The sequence below is a fragment of the Poecilia formosa genome, unplaced genomic scaffold (assembly GCF_000485575.1).
Source record: "Poecilia formosa unplaced genomic scaffold, Poecilia_formosa-5.1.2 Scaffold484, whole genome shotgun sequence".
NCBI lineage: Eukaryota > Metazoa > Chordata > Actinopteri > Cyprinodontiformes > Poeciliidae > Poecilia > Poecilia formosa.
In genome coordinates this window covers 350,645-361,044 of record NW_006800423.1, presented here as the reverse complement: position 1 = coordinate 361,044, position 10,400 = coordinate 350,645, and the positions used below count along the sequence as shown (strand labels likewise).

The window sequence follows — 10,400 nt, the reverse complement described above, 5'->3', positions numbered from 1 at the left end:
CTGCTGACCTACAATCAATTTCCATTGGTTTTTCACAAATAATTTTACCACTGTTTGTGATGTTTTCGTAGGTTTCCCAGTCATTTTTGTCTGTGATTGGATTATGCTCATTATACCAGTCAGACCACTCACAAGTTGGAATGCATGGAGTTGTTGTAGGGGGAGTTGTAGTTGTGGTTGTAGGAGACTTTGTAGTTGATGGAGTGTGAGAGGTAGGTGTAGTTGTTATGGTTGTAGTTGTCTCTAGAGTTGTTGTGGGAGGTGTAGTTGTAGTTGTTGTAGTTGGCTCTGGAGTTGGAGTGGTAGGTGTAGGTGTAGTTGTGGTTGTAGGAGACTTTGTAGTTGATGGAGTGTGAGAGGTAGGTGTAGTTGTTATGGTTGTAGTTGTCTCTGGAGTTGTAGTGGGAGGTGTAGTTGTAGTTGTTGTAGTTGGCTCTGGAGTTGGAGTGGTAGGTGTAGGTGTAGTTGTGGTTGTAGGAGGCTTTGTAGTTGTCGGAGGTGTAGGTGTAGTTGTTTTGGTTGTAGTTGACTGTGGAGTTGTTGTAGTGGGAGATACAGTTGTTGTTGTGGTTGTAGTTGGCTCTGGAGTTGGAGTGAGAGGTGTAGTTGTGGTTGTAGGAGTCCTTGTAGTTGTCGGAGGGTTAGGGGTAGGTGCAGTTGTTTTGGTTGTAGTTGTCTCTGGAGTTGTAGTGGGAGGTGTAGTTGTAGTTGTTGTAGTTGGCTCTGGAGTTGTTGTAGAGGGAGGTGTAGTTGTAGTTGTTGTAGTTGGCTCTGGAGTTGGAGGTTCAGTTGTGGAAATTGATGGTGGGCTTGTTGCACAGGGTTCACTTGTGCGTATCACAGTTGTATTAATGCAGATTGCGTAGTAGCACATTCCCATCTTGTCAGTGACATTGTATATCACATCATGATCTTCATATATTGTCCCATTGTACAAGCAATATGCACATTCTTCCACACATGTCTGATTCTTCTCATCAAAAATTGGCTTATCTTCTGGGCATACTGGATAACAACCTGTAAAAAGCACATCAAATATGTTGTACACTACATAGATACAATGCTAAAATAAAAATTTGATCATGAATGGCATTCTTACCCTCCAGATTAGGTATCGGGTTGTTACAAATCCCTTGTGGGTTCAAACAGCTCTTGTAACAAGGTGTGTGGCAAGGACTGTAGTGCCATGTACACTCATCTGGGCTGTTATAGTAATCACAAAAAACAGCTAAAAATGAAAGCATAGCAGATGTCAGTAACATTCAGAAATGTTACACACCATGGGATACATTTCTTAAAATTACCTGGATAAAGACATTATAATTTTATTGTGTAAGATAAAATTCACAAATCATTGAAGAATATTTGATCATGACTGATTTGAATAAGATTTTTAATTAAACCAATTTTGAACTGAAATATTTTAAGAAAAGTGTTTACAACTTTTTATAGAAACTTGAATTTTTGTTTTCCATATTGTCTGGTGGAATTATCATGTTTTAGTCAGGTGTTAAGTGTTGATTTAATATTCCTGAGAGACTGAGATTAATCATCCAGCATGTGAAGCAGAAGCAATAGAACCTAGTACCGAGATGTCAACTTAGGACCTATACCAATTATTCAATTATGATTTTCGATTCAACTTTCCCACAGTCATAGCTTGTCACTCAGGAGGAGTGAGGCAAGTATCACAGTTGGACAATGGAGAAGAAAGGCATAGTGTGACCCTGATGGGATGACACATAGGGTAAAAATCTCACGCAGGATCCACCTGACCCCTCTTAGGGCTATTGGAGGGTTAATACACAACAGCCGGTTTTCTTTATTTTACAAACACATACTTGATTAAAAACATGTTTTAGAGCTTGTTCACTTTCTTGTGTGCACAAAAAACAACTTAATGTGTGTACAAAACAAGAATTAGGTGTGCCAGTTTTCTTTCATCGACTTAGGTTCAAATCGCAGATACGGCCTCAAATACATACTTACAAACCAATTCATATTTCATTAACATTTGTGAAGAAAATGTAACTCTTTTTATAGTCATCATTGTGCTTTTGGCATGATTCAAATGCAATATTCTTGTTAAAATAAATCTAAATGTTTTGAACAAAACTCCAAATTTCCACTTTTTAGTACACTTTGTAAGGGAACATAATTTACATTACAACTGAGTATAACAGTCATTCGTTAAAATTCAAGAACTCCTTCAAAATTCAACAAAGTCTTGTGATAGATATACTCTTTAGAGATAAAGTTTTGAGTAAGAGCCTAAGGACACTAATAATGCTGAAATTATTACATTTTAAAAAATAAGGTTAAGAACCCAAGATGCTAGCACTTCAAAAGTGAGTAGCCAAGAAAGGAATGCTTTTTTTATGGTGATGACAAGCAATTTGAAAGCCACTTCTACAAAGTCTCTGCAGAGATGAACATGGTGCCTCAAAGGCAAAAGCATCATTTTAATCAAAGAGTGTTATAGTTTACTCACGGCAGATGTCTGGGGTTCTCCATGCAACACAAACTCCAGCCTCTGTGCAAGCCTGAGCGTAGGCTGCGACAGCTGAGCAGAAACACTCACAATCTCCTCCAGTGTCGCAGGCGCACGAGTCTTTCACACAGTTGTCATAAAAGGTGTGGGGATCAACCTGTTTGTTTGCAAAATAAAACAAACCAATATAAGAAAATGGAATATGTTTACTATTTTATTGCAAAAAACAGAACTAAATTATTCAGACCTTATGGTGGCAGTCTTTGAATGTATTCCCTGTTATGATGCTGCACATCATTTTTGACCATTGATGTCTCATGGGTGCAGCTGCACAAGAATCCACAATCTCTTCCTTATCTGGGCAAGTGCTCTGAACTTTCCAGCTGTTTGCAAACTCTAGAGGGTTGCTCACCACCAGCTGACCCTGGGTGGTGAAGTCGTTCAGTCCGTTGCCATCAAAATTTCCACACAAGCCACACACTGAACCCTGTGCAAACAGTCACACCAGGCAACTAATTTGTCACAAAATATATTTTTAAGGAAAATTTGATATCCATCTGTAAAAGATTCCTGTCATTCTTAATAAACATTGACTGTTACTCACGGCGTGCTGGGGCTCCAGAAGGATGCGAACAGCTGTTTTTCGATCCCATATCAACGCCACACCAATTTTTGATTCTACCACCAGGTACAAGCCGACCCTCCTTATTCTGTACTGAATCAGGTTGCCATGTCCCAGATCTTCCTCGATATATTTACCCTTTATTAGTTTGATTTCTGTTCGCTAAAACACAAAAGAGATTTCTGTTTCAGTAGCTATTGTTAACATAACATTACCTCTTTCTTGCAAATAACTCTGAAATGTAATATTCAACTACTTTAGGATCAGAAATATTTTGTCTGGACTTACTCCAAGTTGAATTCTGACAATTTTGGAGCAGGTGGTTCCCGAAGAGCCACAGGGAACATTTTCTGTAATAACTCCAAAGTTGTTCTCAGCTGTTTTGTTGCCACATTTATTCTTAAAAAGAAAAACTTTCATTAAGCATTCAGTGTGTGTGTGAGTAATAATCTCCAACAGTCTTGAATTTCATTTACCTTGACAGCGACGTAACCACATTCACCCTGAAATCCATATGTCCTTTGATCAAATGTGTTGTAGTGCCCACTTCCATAAATAATACAAGATGCTGGGCATTTTTTGTCAGTGCAATGCCATTTTCCACTTTTACAATCGCTAGATTTCAAAGAAATTGATAAATTGTTGAATAGTTTTTAAATAAACTGCAAAGTAACATTGTAACAACTTGACATTGAAACAAGGTATGCATTATACAAATTATAATTGTATTTCAAATATGGGCTTACCAGGTATTGCACAGGTCAGGGATCACTGCTCCAGGAGCAAAAATACGTCCGTTGTGCTTGCATGGACAGTCAGTTACTTTCACACAGTCCCCTTTGCCGTCTTCGAGGAGGCCGTCCGGACACCGACAGCCAGACTCACACTCTGTAAAAAGCTGGGAGGGGAGAAAGATTGTAAGAATTTGAAACAAAAAGCATTTGCCATTTTTTGTTAAATTTGTTTTCATACTATAAAAACACTACAATCCAAATAGACAATCCACAAATATCACAGAAACAATTATTGCACAAACTCACTGAGGCTCAGTGGCTTTAATAACATCTACTCACACATTCATCACTTTCCAGATTCGAACAAGTTTTAGCACACTGTAGCCCAAGGTCTCCCGCGGTTGCAGAGGAACAGTTGAAGTAGACTTTTGGATAAGGACACACTATAACAAAAAAAAGAATCATTTTTACTTTATAGTCAATCAACCGAATAAGGGAGCTATGAAAGGGAGAGAAGAGTAGAAACAAACTAACATGACATGCGGCTTCTCCAAGAATGACAATGAAGTACTCCATTATTGCACACACTAGAAGAAGACATTAAAAATCCTGTAAGGTGCATGCAGGATATTATGATAAAAACTGACAGATACCACACATTTAGTTTTCATTTAATCACCAGTGCTCATCTCTGATGTTGATGGATGTCCCTGGCTTAATGTAATTGCCGTTATAGAAGCAGGAACATTTTTCCACTGGAACACAAAGGCCGTTTTCATCCAAGTAGAGACCCTCAGCACAGGAGCAGCCGTCCACAGGCAAGAAGTCCGAGGTGCAGCTCTGCTGCTCCGAGCTCAAAGACCTGCATGTCAGCTGGCATCTCTGATGTGTGTAAGAGAAGGTCTGAGATGCCGGGCAGCTCTTTGTCTCTGTATCTGTTTTGTGGATTTCAAGAAGACGATTGCTTAGAAGTTTCATGTCTCACAAATGAGGGCAATAATACTTTAAATAATTATTCACAACTTAAAAAATGGTATTCTTACCACACACATTATCTCTCCAGTTTGTCAGGAAAACTCCCTTTTCTGCACAAGCTCGAGCATAAGAAGAGAAGACGGCACACAAACATGCCTCGCTCTTCTCGCAGCTACAGGTGGAGTAGATGCATCGCTGCAGGACACAGAAAACACACTCAAAAATGATCGTTCCGCCAAATATAACCAGTGGTGATTACTGAAAATGAGCAGTGTGACTCTTCGCCCAGGGTTGCACAGCCTTTGGGGCACCTCAAGCAAGTTTTCTATCAGTTATTTGCATGTCAAATTAATCATTTGCATTGTCGATCAAAAATTAAAACAGGGTAAGTGCCTTAGGAAAATATGAGTGTACACCATGGCGGGATGAAGTCACTATATGCTCCTTCTGATAGAGCACTTCAGTGAACTGTTACCTTACTTTTAGTGAGGAATCAGGACTGTGTTTGATTATCTTTTGATCAAAATATAAAATTCTCAGGCATGTCAAATCTAACTGGATAGTTCTATAATGTACAGATCATCCTTAAAACACAGGTAGACATGAAAAAAAACCTTTATTTGTTAAAAGAAATAGCAGTTTTAATGTTTACTTTGGCATTAGAGCTATCCCAGCTTGTTGTTGAGTTGCAGAAGATCAAGAGCAGCTGCTGAATGTGGTAGAATTGTGAAAATACTTTTTTTCATACCTTGTGAAACATCTCGGGATCCACCACCGATCGGCACTGGGCAAAAGCACTGTCTGGACTCACAAGTAAGGCGCACCAGTGTTTGGCATACATCTCTAAAGGGAAGAGGGGGGAGGGAGCAGTAGCTTTAATTTGAATCTCTACATTATTTAAAACATAAGACTTAGCAACTAAGAGCAGACCATATCTTTCAAAAGAATAAAAAAATTCCACAATTGTTAGTTACCGTTTTCCAAACTGAGGGAACATGGATCATCAAGTCTTTCCTCAATGTCTGAGCACATGAGGTTAGCCTTCCAAGAGTTACTGAAGGTTGCTGCAGTTCCCTCCACAATCCCCTGAGGAGTCTTCATTTCATCACTCAAGATCATGTTGAAGTTCCCACATAAACCTGAAGACATCACTTATTTTAACATTTTGAAAACTGAAGAAAAGATGTTGGTCCATAAAAATGAATAGAGTATATTTTAGTGTTTCTTGGGGGGGGGAGGATAATGTTGACACAATCAAAAATATCAGTGTCTTCTATTTGACTCTAATTTCTGTTTAATAAATGCACAGTTGTGATCTTTTTGTAGTCGGCTCCAAGCTGTTATTTTAGACACTGACTAGTGATGGAAGGTGCAGACGATGCTTAACAATCAGCACACAAACGTTTGTTGTTGAGACAAATGCAAAACTCACCACGTGTCTTTGATGTGTAGCTTTTCTCCAGGCTGATGTAGACTTGCATGAGAGGGACATGCTGGATCTGAATCTGCAACCCGAATCTGGTCTGCATCAAGATGTGAAAGGATGAGGCGTGGAAAATGCTGATGTCTCCTAAAATAAACAGATTAATATAAGATCAGACTTAAATTTAAATGGAACCTGGAAGAATACTGTTTAATTCAGACTTTTTGCCTACCTGATTGGTACGGCAGAGTGACAGTCTGCATGTTCTGCTGAACTCCACCATCAGAGGTGAATGATAGCACCTGAGGAAACAAAAACGAGTCAGATAAGTTTTCACAGTTTAATCTTATTAAATGGTTATGTTATTTTACTCACGTTATTTTTGTCATTGTTTAGCAGGATTTTAAGGGACTTCAGGCATGTGTCAAACTGTTGGTAAGCACAAGGCACCAGCTGGGCCAGGAGGGTAAAGTTTGGGCTCACTCCGTCCTAAAATGTACATTGAAGTCACAATTAATTAAAAAAAAAAAAGACAAGAAAAGTCTCATCTTACTGCACTAAGCATGTTATTAAATTGCTCATTTACCTTGCTTTCCACCTTTGCCAGAGTGTAGTAACAATCCCCATGGAAAGTGTAAGTTTTCCCATCAAAAGTAGTGAAATATGAACCTTGTTCAACTGCACATGTAGCCGGTGTTTCAAGGGTGATGCAATCCCACATTCCCTCAAAGCATGTGCTGAAATAAGATATATATTTATAGTTAACATAAAATACTTTATTTTACACAATCTGTATACATGACTAAGCATCTTGACATACCATTCCTCTTGATCTATTCGGTAAACGTCTCCAGGGTTGTAGATTTTGTCACGCTTGCACTGACATTCAGACTGAGGAATACAGCCTCTCTCAGAAATATCATCAAACACCGTTCCTGAGGAAAGGCATTTTTTATTTTATTTCAGTGGAATTTTATTTAAAAAATCCAGAGGGATCATTTAATCTAAAATGTTATATGAACTAACCAGAAGGACAGAAGCATCCGTCCATTTTGTGGTCCTCACAGAGTGAACTTGTGTCCTGATGTGTGCAAGTATCCATGCAAGGGGAGCCGCTTTCTTCATAGACCATGTTGTAAGGGCATTCTTTGGCTGTGACAACGAGATGTGAGAATTAAGACAGGCGAAGAAGGGTTTTAATTTATCTGTTTTTACGGAAAAAGTGAACTTATATGACATATTTATAAGACATTTTGCAGAAAACGTGCTTTTCGTTTCACAAAGGTTTTAACTGAAATTTCACGTTTATTTCTTACTCTGATAATTCCAGTTAACAGAATCTTGCCACATCATATCCAAAAGCTACAGAAAGAATAAAACTCTTACCACAGAACTGAGCTGTCCTCCAGTTGGGAGGCTGTCCTCCTGCATGGGAACACTGTCGAGAAAACTCAGACAGCGTGCTGCAGACACAGAAGTCATTGGTATTGTTATTGCAGCCACACATGTCCTTTACACAGGCCTGGATGTAAACTTCATGGTTAATCAGTTTAGTGCATGAGCTCCAGGACTCTGACAAAAACATGTTTTCACAGAAAGTGAGCTGTAGAGAAAAAAACAGAAAAACAGGAGTGAAGTTAGCTTCTGGGTACTTATTAAAATGTTGTAAAGATGCATATATTAACTGAATAGTAAACTCACATATTCCTTGCAGGAATCTGAGACAGTCTCAACCTCCAGCAGTCCACCTTCCTCCTCATACGGGTCCTCGCAGTCATCATTTGGGTGGTGGGCTTTGTGTTTGTTTCCAAACTCAATGGGGCTGATTTTACGGCCTGTGAGCGATCAGATCAGATCAAATCAGATCAGATCAGATCAAAATGTCATATCACAGAACCTAAAAGAATCAACTCAGACTAAATTACCCCATACATACCATAATTAATGAACTCATTGTATACTGGGACACCATTGAAGTCTCCACAAAGTCCACAAGTTCGGTTTGCAAAGTCAGTATCAATTTCCACCTAAAACATGTACAAGAAAGAGTCCTAAATTAAATCTTTACACCAGAAATACCATTGCAAAGACAATACAATAGATCATCAAATGTGCTAAAAAATGACCAATAGAATGTAAAATGTTCATAATGACCTAGCCTAATTAATAAGTTGCCTTTCAAAAGAGACATTAGAAAGTAGTAATTATTGTAAATCATAAAAGACCAAGTTCATTTGTTTGAAAGGTTGGTTTTTACCATCACAGCATCTTCTCCGTTCCACATGACAGTGAACCCGACTTTGCTCTGAAACTTGATGTAAGCAGCATTATTTTCCACTTGCACCCCTCCCTTGTAGTAAGGCAGAGGGACTCTGGTAAAAGAAAAACATTTAGTAGACATTTGTTGTTGTTTTTTACTGTGAGGCTAACATATCTGTGCTTTTCTCAGCTCTATCTCTTCATTTTACTCACTTCTCATAGTTGACAGTGACCCAGCTCTTGCTGATGTGAAACAAAAGTTCATTGACGGTGACTGACAAGTAGCTGATGGTTGGGTTTCCGTCCTTTTCTGCTCTCTTTATGTGCACCGAGAAGAGCTGATAGGAGTCGTGACAGTCGGACATCAGGTTGTATTCACACATGCCGGGAAACTGGTACACATCCCCATCGAAGGTCTTGAAGTGAGCTCTGCCCCATGTGCTGCAGATGCTGCTGACATGGTTGTAAACTAAAAGAGGATTTCTAGTTACATCTTGAAATTCTACACTCAGTTGAAAGTAGAGACAAAGAAATCAATAAGACATCCATGACAATCTTCACTGTGATTTTCTTCACCGTGAAGAAAATCATTCCTTTGTGTGTAAAGTTGGAATCTTACCCAGTGTGGTTTGGACCTCAGAGAAAGTGAAGACAGATAAAGCGAGGAAACTCCACAACACAGATCTCCACCTCATGGTTGCCACTGTGGACTCGCTGTCACCAGCACTAGAAATGGTCAGTCGTACCTGGCTGCCATTTATATGGAGACAGCAAAATTTCTTTGCTCACACCCTCTGTCCAAATGGGACTTGAAGTTTTACTGCCAAGTCATGGTAAACATTTGCACGATTGTCTGACGCCTTTCAAAAGTCCAATATAAATTATTCTTATATCCTCCTCATCTCTTTATTGAACAAATATAATTGCCCTTTATGCAGGAATCTTTTTGAAACGGAGATGAAGTCTGATAAATCTCTTTGTTTCTGTTTCTTTTCTAAATGTATCATACATTACTATCAAAGGGAAATAACAACAGAAACACAACTAAGAAGGAATACTAAATTGGGTACATTCAAAGGTGATTAACACTAAAGTTAATTAACTTTTAGTATGAAAAAGTTTGAGGCCAGAACAGAAATTTAACCCGTTGACTTGTAAAAAAAAAAGACAGATCATGACCCCTGATCAAAAAAGAAACCTCCAAGTGACCTCATGATAATAGATGTTGCAATTATGTAGCCACATTTCTTTATGATAAACAATGAGTAAGTTATAGAAAATTATTTTAAATTTTGAAAGTATGTATGTACTCAAACATGCAGACTTTGAAAGAGATTTATCAGACTCCAGTTTTGAAGTAAGATTCGATGAAACAGTGAAGGAGAGAATTGAGCTGCAACTATCATATTTCATTAGACAACTAAATTTATGGAGAACATAATTCAAAGTTCTCAGAAGATAATAATTGTTTATAGATAATAATTGTTTGTGATTATTTCCTACATTTTTGAAAGCTTTATGCAATTCACAACAGCACATGTTAATGGTTTAGGGCCACTGTTATAAAATAAATAGTTTGTTTACTTGGATTGACAGGAAGTGAAAAGGGATGGAATGAAAAGTTGTGATACAAAACCTGATTCCGAACCAATTCTGTTCAGTCTAACACCCTGTTTTTTTTTTTTTGTTTTTTTTGTTAAACCCCCAAAATCGTGTTTTATATTGTTTTGACAAAAGTCACACAAAAATCTGTCTCAGTGCATCCGATTGAAAGAATGAATGGCTGAATAACACAGACGTACGTCATCAAAGGTTAATATTTGCTCTCTTCTAGTTGCAGTACCCATTTCATTATCTTAATTGCGTTGAACTAAGAATGGCCCAGGATGCACTTCT

At 38.3% G+C, this 10,400-nt stretch overlaps 2 protein-coding genes across 2 annotated transcripts; both read right to left on the bottom strand.

Moving 5' to 3' along the window:
* Nucleotides 1–132: 132 nt before the first annotated feature.
* LOC103156523 (mucin-2) lies at nucleotides 133–4,825 on the bottom strand (the record flags this gene model as incomplete). The annotated part of the gene is made up of 12 exons (XM_016664408.1): nucleotides 4,527–4,825; nucleotides 4,382–4,434; nucleotides 4,187–4,290; nucleotides 3,860–4,011; nucleotides 3,590–3,728; nucleotides 3,402–3,512; nucleotides 3,096–3,275; nucleotides 2,739–2,978; nucleotides 2,492–2,648; nucleotides 1,100–1,228; nucleotides 336–1,017; nucleotides 133–288 (listed from the first exon to the last, which is right to left on the bottom strand). Coding segments are annotated over exons 1-12 (2,402 nt in total), but the record flags the coding sequence as incomplete, so codon positions are not given.
* A 726-nt stretch (nucleotides 4,826–5,551) lies between these two features.
* Nucleotides 5,552–9,209, bottom strand: LOC103156522 (mucin-2). The gene is made up of 14 exons (XM_016664407.1): nucleotides 9,124–9,209; nucleotides 8,718–8,973; nucleotides 8,503–8,617; nucleotides 8,182–8,272; nucleotides 7,947–8,080; nucleotides 7,632–7,848; nucleotides 7,272–7,397; nucleotides 7,066–7,180; nucleotides 6,832–6,982; nucleotides 6,621–6,734; nucleotides 6,478–6,547; nucleotides 6,255–6,392; nucleotides 5,797–5,961; nucleotides 5,552–5,665 (listed from the first exon to the last, which is right to left on the bottom strand). The coding sequence occupies exons 1-14, from the start codon at nucleotides 9,197–9,199 to the stop codon at nucleotides 5,565–5,567; spliced, it is 1,869 nt and encodes a 622-aa protein (XP_016519893.1). The 5' UTR covers nucleotides 9,200–9,209; the 3' UTR covers nucleotides 5,552–5,564.
* Nucleotides 9,210–10,400: the final 1,191 nt, after the last annotated feature.

Bases quoted from the DNA above. Each gene is read 5' to 3' on its own strand.
- LOC103156522 (XM_016664407.1), bottom strand. From the start codon at position 9,199: ATGAGGTGGAGATCTGTGTTGTGGAGTTTCCTCGCTTTATCTGTCTTC. The intron at 8,974-9,123 runs GTAAGATTCCAA...ATCCTCTTTTAG, and splicing joins TGAGGTCCAAACCACACTGG to TTTACAACCATGTCAGCAGC. The intron at 6,548-6,620 runs GTGAGTAAAATA...TTGTTTCCTCAG, and splicing joins TAAACAATGACAAAAATAAC to GTGCTATCATTCACCTCTGA.